This window comes from Typha latifolia, chromosome 6, assembly GCF_019914945.1.
Source record: "Typha latifolia isolate L0001 chromosome 6, TyphaL0001v2, whole genome shotgun sequence".
NCBI lineage: Eukaryota > Viridiplantae > Streptophyta > Magnoliopsida > Poales > Typhaceae > Typha > Typha latifolia.
In genome coordinates, this window is record NC_133091.1 from 851,006 (window position 1) to 869,886 (window position 18,881).

General features: G+C 36.7%; 2 protein-coding genes and 1 long non-coding RNA gene across 8 annotated transcripts; 2 read left to right on the plus strand and 1 right to left on the minus strand.

The window, feature by feature from the left end:
- Positions 1–1,847: 1,847 nt before the first annotated feature.
- Positions 1,848–6,646, minus strand: LOC140790427 (zinc finger CCCH domain-containing protein 11). The gene is made up of 8 exons (XM_073140514.1): positions 6,220–6,646; positions 6,063–6,147; positions 5,815–5,955; positions 5,645–5,733; positions 3,586–3,774; positions 3,325–3,455; positions 3,139–3,235; positions 1,848–2,340 (listed from the first exon to the last, which is right to left on the minus strand). The coding sequence occupies exons 1-8, from the start codon at positions 6,391–6,393 to the stop codon at positions 2,161–2,163; spliced, it is 1,086 nt and encodes a 361-aa protein (XP_072996615.1). The 5' UTR covers positions 6,394–6,646; the 3' UTR covers positions 1,848–2,160.
- Positions 6,647–6,911: 265 nt separating this feature from the next.
- LOC140790874 (uncharacterized) lies at positions 6,912–13,550 on the plus strand. Of its 6 annotated transcripts, none has more exons than XM_073141178.1 (9): positions 6,912–7,061; positions 7,128–7,536; positions 7,607–7,724; positions 8,380–8,501; positions 8,609–8,694; positions 9,256–9,365; positions 9,445–9,474; positions 9,813–9,907; positions 13,087–13,550. In XM_073141178.1, the coding sequence occupies exons 1-8, from the start codon at positions 6,953–6,955 to the stop codon at positions 9,867–9,869; spliced, it is 1,041 nt and encodes a 346-aa protein (XP_072997279.1). In that variant the 5' UTR covers positions 6,912–6,952; the 3' UTR covers positions 9,870–9,907; positions 13,087–13,550. The 6 variants fall into 6 exon arrangements, with proteins under 6 accessions (XP_072997279.1, XP_072997277.1, XP_072997280.1 ...); XM_073141176.1 differs by having other exon boundaries at positions 13,104–13,550; XM_073141179.1 differs by lacking the exon at positions 13,087–13,550 and adding an exon at positions 9,994–10,290.
- A 991-nt stretch (positions 13,551–14,541) lies between these two features.
- LOC140790246 (uncharacterized) lies at positions 14,542–18,816 on the plus strand. The gene is made up of 4 exons (XR_012109349.1): positions 14,542–14,703; positions 14,807–14,890; positions 14,991–15,021; positions 18,527–18,816. It is a non-coding gene; the product is annotated as an uncharacterized lncRNA (long non-coding RNA).
- The last annotated feature ends 65 nt before the right edge of the window (positions 18,817–18,881 follow it).

The following is an 18,881-nucleotide window of genomic DNA, read 5'->3' on the forward strand; positions in this document are numbered from 1 at the left end:
ATAGATGTTAGGATGAAACAGTAATTTAGCTATATTTTTATTAAATTCCATTCCACGTCACCATTATTTGCTTTCCAGCCACGTCACCAGACAGAGAGCCACGTCAGTACGCTCCACAGACTTTACTTTTAAAGTCGCCGCTACAGTATTCTAGTAGTAGTAGCAGACGAGCATTAAAAGTCGCCGGTGGGCGGTGGGGTGTCGAAGAAATTCCAAACAACTCCTCTCCTGGATCCGTCGACTAAGAAAATATGGATAGGAATCACTTATCGCTACCCGAATGAGACAAGTAGGAGATATCCGAATGGATAGTTCACTTTTTGACCTTTTAGCGCTTTATTCATACGTGTTATTCAGCGATGGTCCGACGTTATCCGCGATATATAACGCGTCAAGGACTTAGCGATGTAACTTCCTAGTTACAATTGCTTTATAGAATAAAAACGAAGTGGCTTTTTTCTTTATATACAAAAAAAATAAGCTAATTAGATTAACGTAATCAATGACGTAGTGACGTGCCAATGATGAGGGGTTATTGTGTGACGTAGGGCATGGGAAGTGACTTAGCTGTTTCCCACTCAGTTCTTGGATTGGAAGCTACCTAGCTAATTAACTCTAAGTGGCCCACTTATTCTATAAACATCCCCCCTTATTCCCCCTAGCCCCTTCTCGCCACCAGATTAATTAAAGACTCAACCCTGTGGCTCCTCCTCCTCCTCCCCCTCCTCCCCGGAATGACAAGTTGTCAGGTTCCCAGTTGTCCCGAGAATAAACACACTGGCTCCGGGAATCCTCATCCGAGGAGGGGTCAGATAAAAGCTAAGATCTTTAGCGATATCGTCTCCGCCCTCGCCTCCTTGGCTGCCGTCGCGCGCAAGGCGGCGGCGGCGGCGGCGCCACAGTCCCTACCTGCCACCAATCCGAAGAAGCTGTGACGCCGCTCCACGGCTCTCTCTCTCTCTCTCTCTCTCTCTCTCTCTCCTCCTTATATCTATCTATCTATCTATCTATCTACATATATATAAATTTTCTATCTGCTTAACTAAGACATCTATCTAGTTCTCCCTCTCTCTCTCTCCCCTCCTTATATCTATGAATCTATCTACATATTCATCTTTTTTAACTATATATCTGTCTAGCCATCTATAGTTCTCTATCTCTCTCCTATCTGCATACTTATTTTTCTATTTGCTTAGCTATCCGTGTAGCCATCTCTCTAGTACTCTCTCTCTCTCTGCTGTTGCTTCTTTTATAATGTGACAGATTGAGAGAGATAGAAAATGAATTTGAGTGCTTTTGTTAGTTTTCTAGTCCTGGGAAGGATTGCTAACAAGTGGGTCTTACGAACTTTTCTCTGTTGCTGTTGTTTTTTGAAGTTACAGGGAGAAGTTTGTGAGCAGGAGGGGTTGTGTGTTTTTGTCGTAACCCCTGGTGCTGTTGCTTTCTATTCCATTGGAATTACTCATCAGTGTGTATGTACTTTGTAAGATTGTTATTTGGTATAGTAATGTAATACATATTTAAGTATATGTTGGATGGCTTGTCTTGCTTTGATTTCCACAATTATTTTGCTGTTGATCTGATATGTTTTTGCAAATTCTGGTGAGATAATACGAGGGTGATGGTGCTCTAATCACCCCCATTAATCGATCTCATAGCAATGACAGGTCTAACAAACAAATGGTAAATTAGGAGGAGTTTTTGCTTTCTCCTGGTCAATCCAATGCAAATTTCCAAGCATACGCTTGCGTGGAAAATAAAGCGAATTGACTACTCAATACCATTGACAAGTGCGAAGGAAGAATAAACTAAAAGAACAAGGAGTGAAACTCTGTCCAAATACACGCTTTCAAATAATGGAGTTTAAATTTAGCCTTGGAAAGGAAACAAGAACTCTTCAAGCACCAGTCTGGTGTAAATTATGTCGTGCCAAACTGGGAAAAAAGATGCTTCAAAATTCAGCTTCTCCAAAAGCTCATTAAATAATTAAAACTCGATCCTGTCACTAGCGACACACTGAAGTATGACCAGTTATAGGAACATCTTAATGATCATAATACAGACATCAGCTTGTTCACACTCTCCATAAATGTCTACATTGTATACCTTAAAGGAAGACACAAGTCTGGGCATCAACACAAGAATGCAAAATTTTTGGGATTATGCTTCTACACCTGGCTCGCGGATCTGAATGGATGTCCTGGATAGACTTGCTTCTAGTTCATTTAGCTCATCTATGTCCAGCTCGTCATCGTCATCCTCATCAGCAAGCACTTCTTCTGCATCCTTGTCAAAAGAAGTTGAGGAACTGGGCCCTTCATTCGAAGTTTTATCCTTGGTCTGAAGAAAAGACAAGAAAAATGAGTGCATAATAAGAGCACTATGATCTATTTAAAAACGGCAATGCTACTAAAAGATTAGCAAAGAATAATGACAACAAATGCAATTACAAGTTTCAGAAACCCAAAGAGAATTTTCAGGATATATCTGGATGGCTGAATGAAATAACAGCTTGCTATATCCTGTAATACTCGTCCCTAAAGAACCTACATAGAATTAATTATGGTGATTTTTTGAGACTTCTTAACTTTAAGAATTGATTAGGAAAACCCAAAATTTGCCCAAACCATATCAGGCATGTAACTCATCATTTTTCCCCCAGAAGTTCTAATCCAAAGTGTATGCTCGTTTGTCAAACATGTAGTAACTCAAAATTCAGTTAACTAAAGTTGTTCAATTCGATTCACTAGATTTCATCACACTGTTTCAATTTTAATTCTCTTCCTAACCAACAAATATGTGAGCCAAATGCAGTTGTACATCATTTATAACAATTTCTCTGACAGCTTTCTTTGATTGTTTAGAATTTCCAAAGTCAGATAGTGCTAGAAGCGATACTCTCGTACTAAAAACAGAACAAGTGGCCAGCAGCAGTTGGTTCATTCAAACAGCTCTTAAGCGTAAATATAAGACTACTGTCCTCGGTCCATCATTACTCTTACATGAAAACAAAAATTGGTCAAAAAGCATCCAAACAAGCGGCATATTCATATCATTTGTCATGTTGAATTTTCAGAAGAACATTCATTAAGTGTTTTAGTTAGGCCATGCATTGATAGAGTAAATAGATGATTGCACCTTTTCCTCAGGTACACCTTCGTCTCTTTCATATTTGTCATATGCCTCGGCATCATCAACAAACAAGCTTGCATCCGACAGAAATAACTCACGACCACTGAAAATATTGTAAGTTTCAATTTAGCTACCACAATGATGGGGAAAGCAAGTTCTAAAGAGTAGGTATGAGCAACAAAAAGACATCACCTCATGCGGTCGTTCTTAGCCCTCTCTGCACGCATTGCAGCAAGGCCAGCTTCCATTTCTTCCATCTTTTTCTTTCTCCATTGCATGAATAATTCGGTAGTTAAAGGAGTGGAAGTTGCAACTTTTGCACGCTGTCGGAAGACGACAATTTTCAATTACGGTAGCATAGTGGAGAACTCAAGTTTGAGAGAAACAATAATAGATTCAAAATTCAAACCTGGCATTATCAGGATTTTAATATCACAAGAGTGTGATGTTTACCTGATTTTCAATCTCCTCTTCAATGGATATTTTTTCAGTCTCTTCATCCAGTAAAGCCTTCATCTGAGATTTTAGCACATATCCAGGTGGAAGAGCATGTCTATAGTGGCAATCCTTACCACCATTTGGACAAACCCAAAACCAACCATACTGCTTTTTCTCCACCGCATCAAGAAAGTACTTGCAAACCTGCAAAGCATAAATTACTGCAAACCTCAGCAGATTGCAGAAGCTGGATCTGTATTTACAGAGGCAGTTCATATAAAATCTTTTCCCATGTAAAACTATACAAGAAAGGGCAATGCACATAGAATGCCCGGTTAGGCACTAGTATTATCAGACATGGGTAAATGAACATTTCCACAAGATAAAGAAGAAATTAGGAAGGGAAAACATAGGTTAGCTAGTTTCCAATTTCCCCCTTTTAGAAAGTAACATGCTCCAAGAGTTAGGAACTCGCTAATCAATTATAAGCTGCATGCAATTCCCTTCGATGATTACTATGAATGCTGAAGTTTCAACAATAATATGTCAATTATCAAATATACAAGGCCAGAGATGCGAGGAGTGACTTGATCACATCTAAATAAAAAAATTTAATAACAGCTTCACCAGCAAATATATTCAAGATTAGACCTCACTAACTGATGACAGAAAAATACCAAACTTTCAGAGCACAAAAATTAATTCAGAAGAAAACAACCATGAATACTGAACATGCTGGGATTGAAATTTCCATATGTTCAAAACAAATTCTTGGGCACTCAGAAGTCAGAACTTATTCACTGAAATACACATGCAATGTCTCTTATTTTCTCCTACATATGCAAACTCTCTTATCTTCTTTAGGAAAGCAAATTATCATGTGAGTATACTTGATGACTTACAATCACAACAGAGATGAATTTGTATTACATCATGACATGTATATGCTTTTTCTCTATTGATCCAAAGAGAAGGACAATCACCCTACTTTAAAAAAACCTACAAGGTTTCTAACCCATGTGAGTTATATTTTTCCCATAAATATAGTTGGCCTTAGTTTGACAACCAGTTCCACATAATTAAAAACATAACTGCACTGCAATTGCAGAAGTTCAGAAACCATAACAATATAGTTTACTTGTGCCCATATATTTCCCATTAACAGTATGAATATGTGTCTGTAGCAATTATCCAGCCTGTTGAATGTATGAAGACAAATTTAAGAAAATTTTCTCCACAAGATAGGTCAACAGGGCAATAAAAATGCAAATCCCGAACTACAATAAAGTTGATGCAGGATTTAATCTCTATCCAATGTCAATCACCTGAGCAATTGACAATTTCACCAGGCAGCTATCCAAAACAGTACTTAAAAGGCTAGTTATGAGCTTTCTTGATTATGAGGCAATACAATTCCCAACATTATGGGGCTGACATTAAGTCAAAGATAACAAGGATCCAAATGACTGCAGATTCATATAACTGTTTACTACCTGAAATCAGCCTCTTGAAAGTATGCTTCAAATTCCCAAACAAAACAAAATCAGACATGGATGGACTTTCCATGAAAACCGCAAGACCAGTGACAGTAGAGTAGGTTACTTTCATGATTATAATTTAGAATCTTGCACCTCAGGAGCCAATGTCCACGCATATACATTGTTCCTATTAGGTTGAATCTTTACTTTGCAAGAGAAGCAAAAGATCAACTGAATGGTGCTGGGGTAGGAATATTACTTATCCGTGATACAAAACAATCTATAGGGGTTAACTGTATGTAATGAATATACATATGGCCACAACACAATCATGCAAGTTCTAACAAATCATCATAGATAATATGCTAAATTGCTAATACGTTATTCCAACAGACAAGTAAACCAGATCCAGTTGAAGAATTAAATTACTGAACTAATCACTATTAACGAAGGCTGACAGAAGTACAACAGCTCAATTTCGAAGGTGAGACCAGTGTAAATAATAACACATAAAACTCTTAAGTTTAAAGCTCCTTGCATGCAAAACCGATCCACAAAATAATGCAAGTTCCAAGGGAAAGAAATGAGTGACATACAATTTCAGTAGGCTTGTTTTGGTTATACTCCTTCTTCTTTGACTCCACAACCTTCTCTAGCGTCTCTTGATCCCAGTCCTCCATTGTCTCTGAAATTAACAAAGTATAAAGTATCATGCAACATGATTGGAATAAAAATAAAGGCAACAGGGACAAGCTTTTTCTCTCACCTTGATCACGCTTGTCACTGTAAATATCAATTTTTTCACCCTTTCGCTGAACATTCAAATCATGTGAGAACTTGCACTTAAACCCTTTGGTGCACTGACCGACCTTGAAGAACTCACATAATATCGACTTTGGATCAACACCTTAAAAATCCCGTTAAAAACATGTATAAATAACAAAACACGGAAAATTATAGCACAAAACCCCAAAACAATCAAGCGCCACTAAATCAAACACAAACAAGGCATACCAACTGGAACTTTGGGTTGGCTAACTGCAATCTTAAAAAGGTCATTCAGCTCCTTCTCCCGGATCTTCTCCTCTTCCTTCTTCTTCTGAAGTTCGAATAAAAAATAGTTAACACAAAAATTGCCTTCTTGGGGGAGAGTAAGATATCAAAAGGCTACCTTGGCGGCGATCTTGGAAGGGTCGGGCTTGGGCTGGACGGATTGTTGAAGGCTCTGCACGTACTTCTGCACATTCTTGCTCTTATTCTTGTTCTTGAGGCCGAAGGTCTTGTCCTCGACAACCTTCTGCTTCTTGGCGATGTCGCCCTTAGACGGCTGGTTCTTTGGAGGCATTGGAGATCACCATCAAAGAGAGAGAGCACACAGATCAATAGAAAAGAGAGAGGAAGAGGAAGCCTCTTCTCCTTCCCCTACTCTATTAATCGTATCGGATTGATTCCTCTAAGCTTGGTGCAGATGAGGAGGGAGGATGGAGGGAGGAGGAGATCGTTGTGGCTTCGATGGGAGCGCAAGGGTTTCTTCCTATCTCCGTGACCAATTTGGTTTTCTTCTGTGTCCAACCCAAATATACCAGGTGAGTCAGTGTGTGTGTCTGAGTCGAATCATGCTCTTATTGGGTTGGGTCAACTCAATTTGATTCATTCGCCTTCGCCCCGAGATTGGGTCTAATATTGTCACTTGGGCCAAGCCTAGATTGAGTCCCACACTCACACTCTAAAAAGCGGGTCCAGGTTTTTACTTATTTACGAGCAAATATTCAAATAACACCATGCATTTCAACTATTTATAATTCAATTATTTTCCCTAAATGTGTACATAATAATATATTATAAGGGGTGTTATCCGACAATTTCTCAGTTCTACATTCCCGGTCTTCTCCATCTCCGCTGCGATGACGTACCGTACTCCGATGGCGATGAGCACGAGATACCTCGTCGTCAATGGCGTCCCTAGGGGAGGCGAAGTCCCTCCCATCTCAACCTTCCTCGAATCCGTCTCCGGTAACCTCACCTCCCTAATCCCGAAGCAAAATAAACCAAAATTTTTCACTAATTTCGCTTCCTCAGGTGCGTACACCACGACTCGAACCGACGTTAACGCGACCCTCCTCCTCTTCTGGGACCGCCACCTCAGCCGCCTTTCCGACTCGGTCCGACTCCTCGCGGGTTCCCGGCCCGATCTGCTCGGACTGGTCCGGCCCCGAGCCGAGTTTTCGCCGGCCGTCGAGCCGTTGGTGAGCGTCTCCTTGCGGACCGGCCTGGAGCTGGCGCTCGCAAAGCGGCGGATCGCGGAGAGGGAGGACGAGTTGGCGATCACAACTCTGGTTCGAAGCCGCGAGGACGACGAGGAAGGCATCGATGTATACCTCCATTTAGGGTTCTACGTACCGCCGGTGTTCGGACTCGGTGGAGCACACTTGGCGGTGGCTGGACGCGGGAGGGATGTTGCTATGGCGAAGTATTCCGACTGGGCGCGGTGAGAGATTAGGGAATTTTTTAGCATTTTATATCTATTTTCTTCCTTTTTTATTGTTCCTTGATGATAGGATGAGGAAGGGTTTGGAAAAGATGAGGCCGCCTTTGGCGACGGAGCTCTTGTTGACGAATGATGGGAATCGGATTCTTGAAGGCAGTGTGACAAACTTCTTTGTTGTCTGTCGCAAGGCAAGTTGTGATCTCTCTCATTTCATCTTGTTATTGCTAATTATCTGTAATCATTTTGCTTATTTGTGCAGTTATTTGACTTGCAATCTTTAGGGTAGGTCTGGAACCAATTCTTCAATGAATTCAGTTAATTTCATTTGGATGTGAACTCTGCTGTTTGGAAAATATTAAATTGAAATGAAATCTATCTAATCTTGTTGTTTTAAACTAGGTAGGAATTCATTTCGTTATGTTCGTTTTCCCGATTTTACTCAAATGCTTCAATAAATGTAACTAGATACGAGTTAGTTTTGAGATTTGAAAATGTTAACTTAAGTGGCAAATGAATTTCATATAAATCCGACCTCAAATCATTGGATTTCAGTACATTTACTGAAATCCATCCAAACCCACTAAAATCAATTGAAATCCCATCGCACAGTGATCCCAAACAACAAATTTGGAGAAATTGGAATTTCTAAATCAATTGAATTTCACCGATTTGAAACAGGGTTGGTTCCTGATTAATATTGATTCTTCTGAATTTGTTATTCTAGTTGAGCTTGTCTAACTTCTATGTAATATATCAAATTTTCTTAAGTACATCTCTTGGATACTTAGTTTGATTGCCACAGATGATTACATATATCAAATTTTCTATTTAGATATGTCACAGATGATTAATCAAAGCAGAGATGAGCCTTCATCTGATCAACAGAAAAAGTGTATGCTTGAAGTGCAAACTGCTCCAATAAGTGATGGGGTCCTTCCAGGCATTATGCGTCAGCTGGTGATTGAGTAAATCCTTACGTTTTATGTTTTGTACATTGCCAAAATATTCAGTCGTGCATTGTATTTTGCTCAGTTCCTATTAATTATGTTATTCCAAACTTGTGCTAAGCTAGGGTCTGCTCTAGTATTGGAATCCCGCTTCGAGAGACTGCACCATCTTGGTCTGACCGTGATCTTTGGGAAGAGGCATTTGTAACAAGTAGATACATACAATGCTTAATTTTTTTGATGATCTGTTATTGCTCTTTTTTTCCCCTTCACTTGTATGCACATTGTAGTTTCGAGAATTGAGACAAATAACTAGAGTAGGCAAATTCCACGTTCTGGGGGGTATTAGTATGCCTACTTTTGCAATAGGATATCAGCTTATCCATGTAGCGCTGATGAATTATACTCACCTTTTGCTGACACATGAAAGGTTTCATGCGGTATGTATGCTGACCGTGCTGACTACCAGCATGAAGCATGCTGAAGTGTTGTGCCAATATCTATCCGGCAGATGCTGTGCATTGGCAAGTTACTTCCTGATTGGGGAAATCTATATTCACCACTTCTAGTAGAAAATCTTGCAGAAGATGTTACTTTTTTGATAGATGCGTTTGATGAATGTTAAAAAAATCCGTAAGTTGCTATTGATAGAACTTTCGTAGAGTAGAAGCAAGACTTGTTGTTTTATTGTAATTATCCTTTACTCTCTATGAAATAGGGTATCATGTCTGTTAGTTATATTTTCTTCCTTTAAGCTGCATTTCTATTGCAGGTAGCTTAAGGCTTGTTCAACATGTTGAGACCATTCAAGCTCCATCCTCATGTGAAGAGTTACACCTGCAAATGTGGAAGGAAGTATCGTGGATAATGAAGAAATTTGAGGTACACATAATTCCTAGTGCTTTAAAATTTTGAAGGGGGCTGTAATTCATTATTGAAGTACTTCTTGCATGGAAACCAGGGTGCAGGGCATGTAACCGCACAAATACAGGTTTGTCATTGTATTAGAAGTTATTTGGAAACTCAGTGTTGTGACAAAACTTTTTAACTTGTTCTCAAATAGCCTGTGTGTATTCTGGTGACATATCTAAATAGAGATCTCAAATAGCCTCTCAAAATTATATCTTGGATTGATAAACAAAAGAAAACTGTGGCTTAGAAAGCCTGATAGTGGTGTGGATTTTTAGGAGCATCCACGTATATGTGCACAAGAGAAAGCGGCTTCCGTCTTTTATGTGAATTGTAATATTGGAGGTGGATTTTCATCCACTTCAAATTATTCATTATGTTGACTAAGCTGTGTTTTTTCTTCTTTTTTCTCTCTTTCAGAGGGAAGTAACTGAGAGAGCAAGATCCAGTGGATATGAGATAAGGGACGTTTGCTGAATCTGTTGATTCAGTCAAATCAAAGTTGTTTAGAAAAGGTAACTACTAGCATCAAATAACAAGATCATGTGTTCATGAGTATGTGGAAATATTTTGCTTGACCTAATTTATTGTTCCTGCATAGATTTGATATGTTTCGACCAAATAAATGGAGTATGCAGCAACTCTTGAAAGTATGATTATATCTTGTCATATTTCTCCATGATTCTTTTAGCTCCATTTAGCCTACCATATGAGGACATGATGGTGCAACAACACAGAAGCGGGAAGGATAGCCAAAAATCTTGTAAAGTAATTGATAATTGGGAAGATGAGGTGCTATGTTTCCTTTAAGTGAAATTATCAAGTTAAAATCCTCTTTTCATGTAATTGAGCAATATATTTGATCCTTAATGTTGAATTCTGAGGAATTTTTATTGCCGCTGAGAATGTTAAATCTTATGTTTTCCTTTCATATATATCACTATCTTTCAATCTTTGAAGCAAACTATTGTAGTCTGCAACAAGTGTGAAACAATGCTTTTGCAAATACACTATTTTAATTGAATGGCAGTAGCTCTAGGCACAAGTGCGCAACCGTACAAGAAGTATGCCACAATTATCATCCCTGATGCTTGGGGATTTGAACTCATGATCTTTATCATAAATTAAGAGGACCTAACAATTAGAGATTAAGTCAATTTATTTATTTGTTATATTCTCTCTTCATTTTCTTTTTTTACTCCTCTCTGGTGCACCCAAATAGGAGAAGACTTGCTACTTTCTTTCTTTTTATCTCTGAGGCATTTGGATGTAGTTAACTCCTAAATAAGTTGGTTACTCTCATTTTCTAAACTTGAATAAGGTAGCTTAAATCGGTTAAAAAAATATTGTGTTTGATTGTAAACCGATTTATTAGTATCATATTTATACTTGATGTGATATTAAAAAATTAATATTAATAGATTTAAGAGATATTTTATGTCAAATGACCTAAATATCCTCTACAGTGGATGTGAGGAGAGGAAAAAAAAGAAAAAGAGAGGAGAGAGAGAAAGATTAAAATTATAGTTAATTGAAGTGATATCTTTTTAAAAGCAAAAATAGTAATTAGATTTTGTTGATAAATATAAAATAGTTGAATGAATGGGAAGATGAGAGAGATAATTTGATTTAAGTAGGTTATTCCTAAACTCATTTTACCTTAAACTGGTGTTTGGATACAAAACTAGTTTAGGCCTCATTTGGCAAAATAGTAATTAGATTTTGTTGATAAATATAAAATAGTTGAAAGAATGGGAAGATGAGAGAGATAATTGGATTTAAGTAGGTCATTCCTAAACTTATATTTTACCTTAAACTGTTGTTTGGATACAAAACTAGTTTAGGTCCCATTTGGCAAAAGCAGATAAGGGGGGTTTATCTGTGATAAACTCCCATTTATCCTAGAATTCAGTGCCAATCAGATAATAAATTGTTGGGATAAAAGAACCGAATAAACGTCATTTATCCGGTTAACTTTTTCCCAAGATATTGTTGAGATAAAAAACCGTGTTACCCACTCTTTTATCCTAGATCTGAAAATGACCAATTTTCCTCTGAGTGATAAAAAAATCCCCTTCCCCCTTTCCCTTTCCTTTTTCCCCTCTCCCATTCTTTCCCTACCCATCTCCACCAAAGAAAGATCTGCAACACTGCAATTTATTGCTGGAAATGACTCCATGATTGAGTGGCAAGACGTGGTATCGATTAGGTAGAAAGATCTTAGTACCCAATAATGTTCACTGTGTTCTTTTCTTCCTTGCATTTAAATTTGCCATCTTTATCAAATTTGTTGCCAAACTTCTCAAATTGGAATTTGGGTTGAAGCATAAAAGGCCTCATATGGTGGAAGCCTGGAAGGAAATTTCTTCATGCTGACTCTTAACTTGGGTAAAGTTGGAAGTTGGGTCTTGAAGCTTAGTTGAGGAATTTTTATATCAGACTGAGGCAATTGGTGTTCTTGAAGAAAACTAGGTTGACTTAATGGGCCCAGGCAGGCATGAAAAAAGATGATACGCAATGATGCGCTTCTTCAAAAGCTAAAGGATTAACCAAACAGATAAAGTGGTAAACTTGGGTGCCTTGTGAATTGATTATTATGTACTTCTTTTCCTCTGATACATTTGATTGCAAATAAATGTTTATTTGCCGGTAGAAGTTGGTGTAGGAAGTTGCATCTTTACAGTAACATGGTACTTGTCTTGGAAATTCCCTTAGTGGAGAAAGATAAAGTGATAAACTAGGGTGGACTACCAAGTGTGCCATTCTGGTTTAGAGTTCTTATGTTAGGTGGAGAATCTTGAAGAAATGGAAAGATTATGCTGTTTAAGAAGAAACTAGTAAAACTCATTTGTTTCTTTTATCTAAACAGTGATGCAGAATGATATACATTGCTGTTCTCTCATCAGTTTCAGATATTGATTAGACATTTGCAATTTGTAGGTATTCATGAAAAGGTAACTAGCATTGTAAGATTGTAGTTCAGTTATGTGTGATCCATCAGTCACCCTTTTACTTGTCCAATATTGCTATTAAGCTCTTTGTGCTAAAGTGGTGGATTCTGTCTGTATGACTGTATCCATGATGCTTTCTCCAGGATGGAATGATTACAAATTCAGCATATGAGATGCCAAAATGTAGAAGGATGATACATGCATGTTTACTTTTGCTAGACCAACAATTTTGGTATGAATTAGTTAAGTCTTTGGAATCAATGATTCAAAAATGGAGAAGAGCTATACTTAAGAAAATATATTTAGCATGACAACTAATGTTTTCTCTAACCTAAAGAACTTTTTTGGTGTCATGACCTGCTTTGGTGTTTCTCTTCGCTGCTGTCTATGTTTTCTTCATTTAGACGTTTTTAGGAAATATAGATATATTCTCAAAAATTGAAACCTGAAATCATTAAGCTTTTCCTTGGTCTAGTCTATTTGTACCAGAGAATCTTGAGGCCTCTTGAACAACATAGCTCTCGACTTCTCTTACCTCCAAACCGTCTGTCAATACAAAGTATTTGCCGTTCCTTTCTTGTTGAATCTTTAGCTTCCATTACCATCTCTTGCAAAATTTTACCCAGTTGCAAAAACTTCATCTCTGCAGCTTTTCTTCCAAGAAAAACATGATTGCCATAAATGTGATGCATATTTAGCCTCTTTTCATATCTTTTAGATACTCTATACTAACATACTTTTAGTTTTTATATGGTAACAGGAGGAAAATATAACAAGCAAGACTCGTAGGGGGCGTTTCTTGTAGAGATGCAATGTCATACATGTCAGCTACCCTGCTGACAACCTTCATAGCTACTGATCATGCTGAAGCTCAATCTGTGAAACCAGGGGCTAGGAGAAAAATCAGGGAGAAGCTTGATAGACATTCGAGAGAAGGCAGGAGTGTCAAAAGAGAAGATAGATTTAAGTCCTGAGATCAAGGATAAGTCAGTTCCTTTGGACAACTTGATACTCCCTTTGGTTGAGGCATCTAAATTTAGTGTTCATTTCAGCTCTTCTAGTTTCCTTTGATTTAATAGCAGTTTCTGCTAGCGTATACATAAGATATGTTAAAACTTTGAAACTATGATGGATTCATTGGTTTATACTTCATGCTGGTGAGATTCTATGAATTATGGGAAGAATATATTTCGGTTGTATGCCTGAAGCATTGGATGCAGCAGACTCATTGTGATTTCAATTTCACTGATTGCCCTTCTGATGCCTAACTCTGTCATTTTTCAAACAAGATCCAAAATATTTTGAATTACTATAATTCATATGCATTCATTTTATGTTTGGATTCCTTCTGCTTGCCTTCTCATAAACGATAAATCGCCATCAACCAAAACAGGCTGATGGTGGATCTTTATTCCCGTAGTGGATTAGTCTTTCTTCTATCTAAAATTCTTAATCGTAATTCAATTTATAAATGCTATTTATGATAATATTTATATTCTGTAAATTATAGTAAGTTAAGTCTTAAAGAAAAACTTATCCAAGAATTGTAGAAATAATCATGAGAGAATAATATGATATTTGTATAATAAACTTACAGTTTATATTTCATTTATAAACATATTTCTCATATTTCTCAAAATAAAATTATTTACATTAAACTAAAAAAGCACAATACCCTTATCTCAACTATTAAAATTAAACATTATTCTTATTCCATATTTTTATTCAGACTTATCCCAGTTTTTCAACCAAATACCAAAAAATAAATTCAGATAATTTTTTTTTATCCCAGATAAATCATAATTTTATTCAAATCTTAATTTTTTCTTATTCCTGAGATAGCAGCGATGATCTCTTTTGTTACTCAAAAACAGGGTAAGCTCGAGCTTTATTCTTTCTAAGGCTTATGGTTGATACTTCGATTGGATTAGCTACGAGTATAAAAACTTATCCGATCTAGATGCTGATATAGATATAGATAGTATTTCATTTGAGAAAAAAAAACTCAGATAAGGATAATGGCATAGATTAAAAAAAATAAATTGGATACCGATACCAATAACGAATTACTATTTACCGGTATACTATACATAACTAATTAGTAAAATAATTAAAAGTGACCCAAACCCGAAAACCTGTCAACCCGACCCATTAACAATTTAACTTCACTAACCCTACTTATATGGCCATAAGTCCATGACCCGTCTCCATCTCTCCTTTCACTACCTCTTCGCAGCCGCCTCCACACTTAAACCCTACCCCTCTCCATCTCTCTCCCTCATTCTCTCCGACGACACTCCAACTCTCTTTGGTCAGTCTTCACCCGCCGGACGCCGCCTCCGTCTCATTCCGGCTAAGGAGTGGGTGTCCAATTAGTGTGACTCCCCTTGAGAAGGGCATGCATTTGCCTACAAACAATTTCATTTTAGTTAACTATCCTGTCTATTTTTGTGTTCTTTGTAGCTTCTGTTTTGGGAATACGTTCAATAATAGTATGATACATTTCATCCACGGTTCTTAACTTCTTACCATTCTCTACAGCCCCAGGTATGTTATGTTTGGGTTCTTTCATCTGTTTTCATCCTAATGGAGATTAAATTGTTATTTGGTTTATCTATATTACATCCTCTTTGGTCATTTTTTCCAGGATAAGCCTTTGTAGACATGGGACAAGGAAGGTTAGTAATTCTTGTCTTTGTATTCCTATTATGTCTCTCAAGGATTATGCCTTTTAGATTAGTTGTATTGCATTAAGATTTGATCCATACCCGATTTGTATTCGTATTTGTTTAAGATCCAATTCATATCTGATATGTGTCCATTAAAATCTACGTATCCATTTAGTTAGGATATGGTTTTAATTTTTACTATTCATCCAACATCCGTATCCAAATTTGTATCTGAACAAAAAAATGGATCCACATGTTGATTAGAGCACTATCTGATCCGTTCCATTTTCTCCCCTATGGATAGTATGGATCTGGATCCCGATCATGTTCCTAATTCGATGTGCTCCATTAAAGCAATGCAATAGCTATTGATGCTTTGAAGCAAGAAATGCATTTTCTTCATTGTTTCATTTGATTATAAAAATATAGATTTAGATGATTACTAAGTTATGGGAAAGTTTTGAGATCTAAAAGCTGGTGGTGTGTTCTTTTGATTTTTTATATTTTTCTTCAAGTTATAATTTTTGGAGATTACCTTCGTTAGTTAGCATCGCTAACAAGAATTTGGCTTGCATAGTGACTTCACTGCATATGCTTATGGACGGTCCGGTGTTGATTCGACTCTGAGACATCAGCATCAAACATAAACATAAGCTAAATATATTCGATGCTATTGTTTGATTGTCCTCAAAACCTCAAGTTTGAGGGCTTATACTTGGTGTCTTACATTGGTAATTGGAAATTTCGAGTATTCTTGGAATCCAATGGTACATTATGATTATTCACATGTAAGTTGTGATGCTGTTAGGGGCATTTGCATAAAAAGCTTTTTACTTTTATGCATCTCTCGTATAAATTGCACACGTTTCATTAAAAAGAAGTGTGCATTTAGTATAAAAAATGAATGTATTCAGTTTCAATAGCCCAACCTTACAATTACTAGAACATAAGGGTCTTTTTTCTGCAACATAGCCTGATGTTGTTATGCATTATCATTATAGAAACCATAGATCAATGGATGTTTCTTTATAGGAATTGTTTAGTTATGGTGAAACTTGGGATTTAGAACTTGATGTGTTCAAATATTGATGGTTATGTTTAAAAAAATTGTTCAAGTTTTGCTTGAAGATTTGGATTATTAACTCAGATCTATAAAATTTACTTTCATAGCTATGGCTCTAGCTTACTTCACTTGCATATATGCTTATGGACGGTCTGATGCTGATTTGACTCTGAGACATCAGCACCTAACATATACATAAGCTAAATATATCAGATGCTATTGTTTGATAGTCCTCAAAACCTCAAGTTTGAGGGCTATACTTGGTGTCTTATATTGGAAATTCATTGTATTCTTGGAATTTAGTGGTACACTATGAATATTCGCAATTAAGTCATGCTGTTATGCATTGTCATTATAGAACTATAGATGAAGGAATGTCTTTATAGGAATTGATTAGTTCCGGTGAAACTTGAGATTTAGAACTTGGTGTGTTTAAACATTGATGTTATGTTTAAAACATTGTTCAAGTTTTTTCTTGAAGATTTGGATTATTAGCTCAGATCTATAGAAAAAGTTTACTTTCATAGCGATGGCTCTAGCTTGCTTCACTTGCATATATGCTTATGGACGGTCCGATGCTGATTCGACTCTGAGACATCAGCACCTAACATAAACATAAGCTAAATATATCAGATGCTATTGCTTGATAGTCCTCAAAACCTTAAGTTTAAGGTCTATACTTGGTGTCTTACATTGGAAATTCTGTGCATTCTTGGAATCCAATGGTACACTATGATTATTCACATTCAAGTTGAGATGCTGTTATGCATTATCATTACAGAACTATAGATGAACGAATGTTTCTTTATAGGAATTGATACTAGTTCTGGTGAAACTTGAGATTTAGAACTTGGTGTGTTTAAACATTGATGGTTATGTTTAAAAACATTGGTCAAGTTTTTTCTTGAAGATTTCGATTATCAGCTCAGATCTATAGAAAAAGTTTACTTTCATAGCTATGGCTCTAGCTTGCTTCACTTGCATATATGCTTATGGACGGTCCGATGCTGATTTGACTCTGAGACATCAGCACCTAACATAAACATAAGCTAAATATATCAGATGCTATTGCTCGATAGTCCTCAAAACCTCAAGTTTAAGGGCTATACTTGGTGTCTTACATTGGAAATTCTGTGCATTCTTGGAATCCAATGGTACACTATGATTATTCACACCTAAGTAGAGATGCTTATGGACGGTCCGATGCTGATTTGACTCTGAGACATCAGCACCTAACATAAACATAAGCTAAATATATCAGATGCTATTGCTCGATAGTCCTCAAAACCTCAAGTTTAACATAAACATAAGCTAAATATATCAGATGCTATTGTTTGATAATCCTCAAAATCTCAAGTTTGAGGGCTATACTTGGCGTCTTACATGGGAAATTCCTAGTATTCTTGAAATCCAATGGTACAGTGATCATTCACACTTCTGTTGCGATGCTGTTATGCATTATAGAAATCATAGATGAATGAATGTTTCTTATAAGAATTGATTAGTTCTGGTGAAACTTGAGATTTAGAACTTGGTGAGTTAAAGTATTGATGGTTTTATTTAACATTGATTAAGTTTTTTTCTTGAAGATTTGGATTATTAGCTCAAATCTATAGAAGAAAATTACTTTCATAGCTGTGGCTCTAGTTTGCTTCACTTGCATAAATGCATATGGACAGTCCGATGCTGATTCGACTGTCATTAGCACCTCACATTAACATAAGCAAAATAAATCATGTCTCATTTTTTGCAGATCTTATATCTTGATATTGGAGGACGTATACTTGGTACCTTACATTAAAAGTTCATTATAGTCGTGTAGTTATTCTCTTTTCTGTATTAGGGGATTTCCCTTGTACCCATTAGTATTTCTTTTTAGATGCATCTTGTTTCTCAAATAGGAAGGGCCAAATTTGATGCATAATGTTGTAGGAAGTCAAATTACTCCATTAGATCATTATTAAGCAAAATGATGTAGAAGAATAAATGGAGAAAGCATCATGATCTCTCATATATATGCTTATTGACGGTCTAGTGCTGATCAGAGTTGGACATGTCAGCACTTTAACATTATTATAAGCAAAAGTAATCATATAGCCACCATATATTAGAACTTCTTCACTCAAATCTGAGTCCAGATTTACTTGGTGCTTATATATATATATTAAAGTTTCGATTTTTCTTCGATAAGTTTTTTTGGTGCTTATATATATGTGGAGTTGGTTTAAGGAAGGGAAGGATGGTGTAGCATATCTTTACGGGGAATTCCATTTCCTGGCTATGGTATTATTTGTTAAAATCTTTGTAATACTTCAAAAATTCATGACAAGAAGACACATATATAAGAGCTGCCCGTATGCTGAAGAGGTGGGCTGACAAATCATACAAGAAAAAGTCATGCTTTCTTATTCTTTTGGAATCAAGAATTAATGCAGTGCAAATTATCTGCAGAGGATTGAGAGCAAGTAGCCCAATTCTGCCACTGGAAAATCCGGTCGAGTCTAATTGATCAAGAATGGGAAGAAAATTGTTACTTATGTACCAAACAATGGTTGCTTAAACTACACGAGGAAAATGTATAATATCGCTAATACATGAGGAAATTGTTACTTATGTACCAAACAATGGTTGTTACCTTAAATTTTGTTGTCATACCTGTTATTGGGGGGGTATACGAAGTCGCATAAAAGTTTTTCAGTTTTTTAAAATAGCAAAAATAAGTCTCTTTGCGCACTTGTGCACACCTCTAGTATAAATTGTACTTATTTTATTATAAAATGTGTGTATTTAGTGTAAATATGAGCTC

Bases quoted from the DNA above. Each gene is read 5' to 3' on its own strand.
- LOC140790874 (XM_073141178.1), top strand. From the start codon at position 6,953: ATGACGTACCGTACTCCGATGGCGATGAGCACGAGATACCTCGTCGTC. The intron at 7,537-7,606 runs GTGAGAGATTAG...CCTTGATGATAG, and splicing joins AAGTATTCCGACTGGGCGCG to GATGAGGAAGGGTTTGGAAA. The intron at 7,725-8,379 runs GCAAGTTGTGAT...GATATGTCACAG, and splicing joins TCTTTGTTGTCTGTCGCAAG to ATGATTAATCAAAGCAGAGA.
- LOC140790427 (XM_073140514.1), bottom strand. From the start codon at position 6,393: ATGCCTCCAAAGAACCAGCCGTCTAAGGGCGACATCGCCAAGAAGCAG. The intron at 5,734-5,814 runs GTGAGAGAAAAA...TGTTAATTTCAG, and splicing joins CAGTGACAAGCGTGATCAAG to AGACAATGGAGGACTGGGAT. The intron at 3,236-3,324 runs GTGATGTCTTTT...CAATATTTTCAG, and splicing joins GCTAAGAACGACCGCATGAG to TGGTCGTGAGTTATTTCTGT.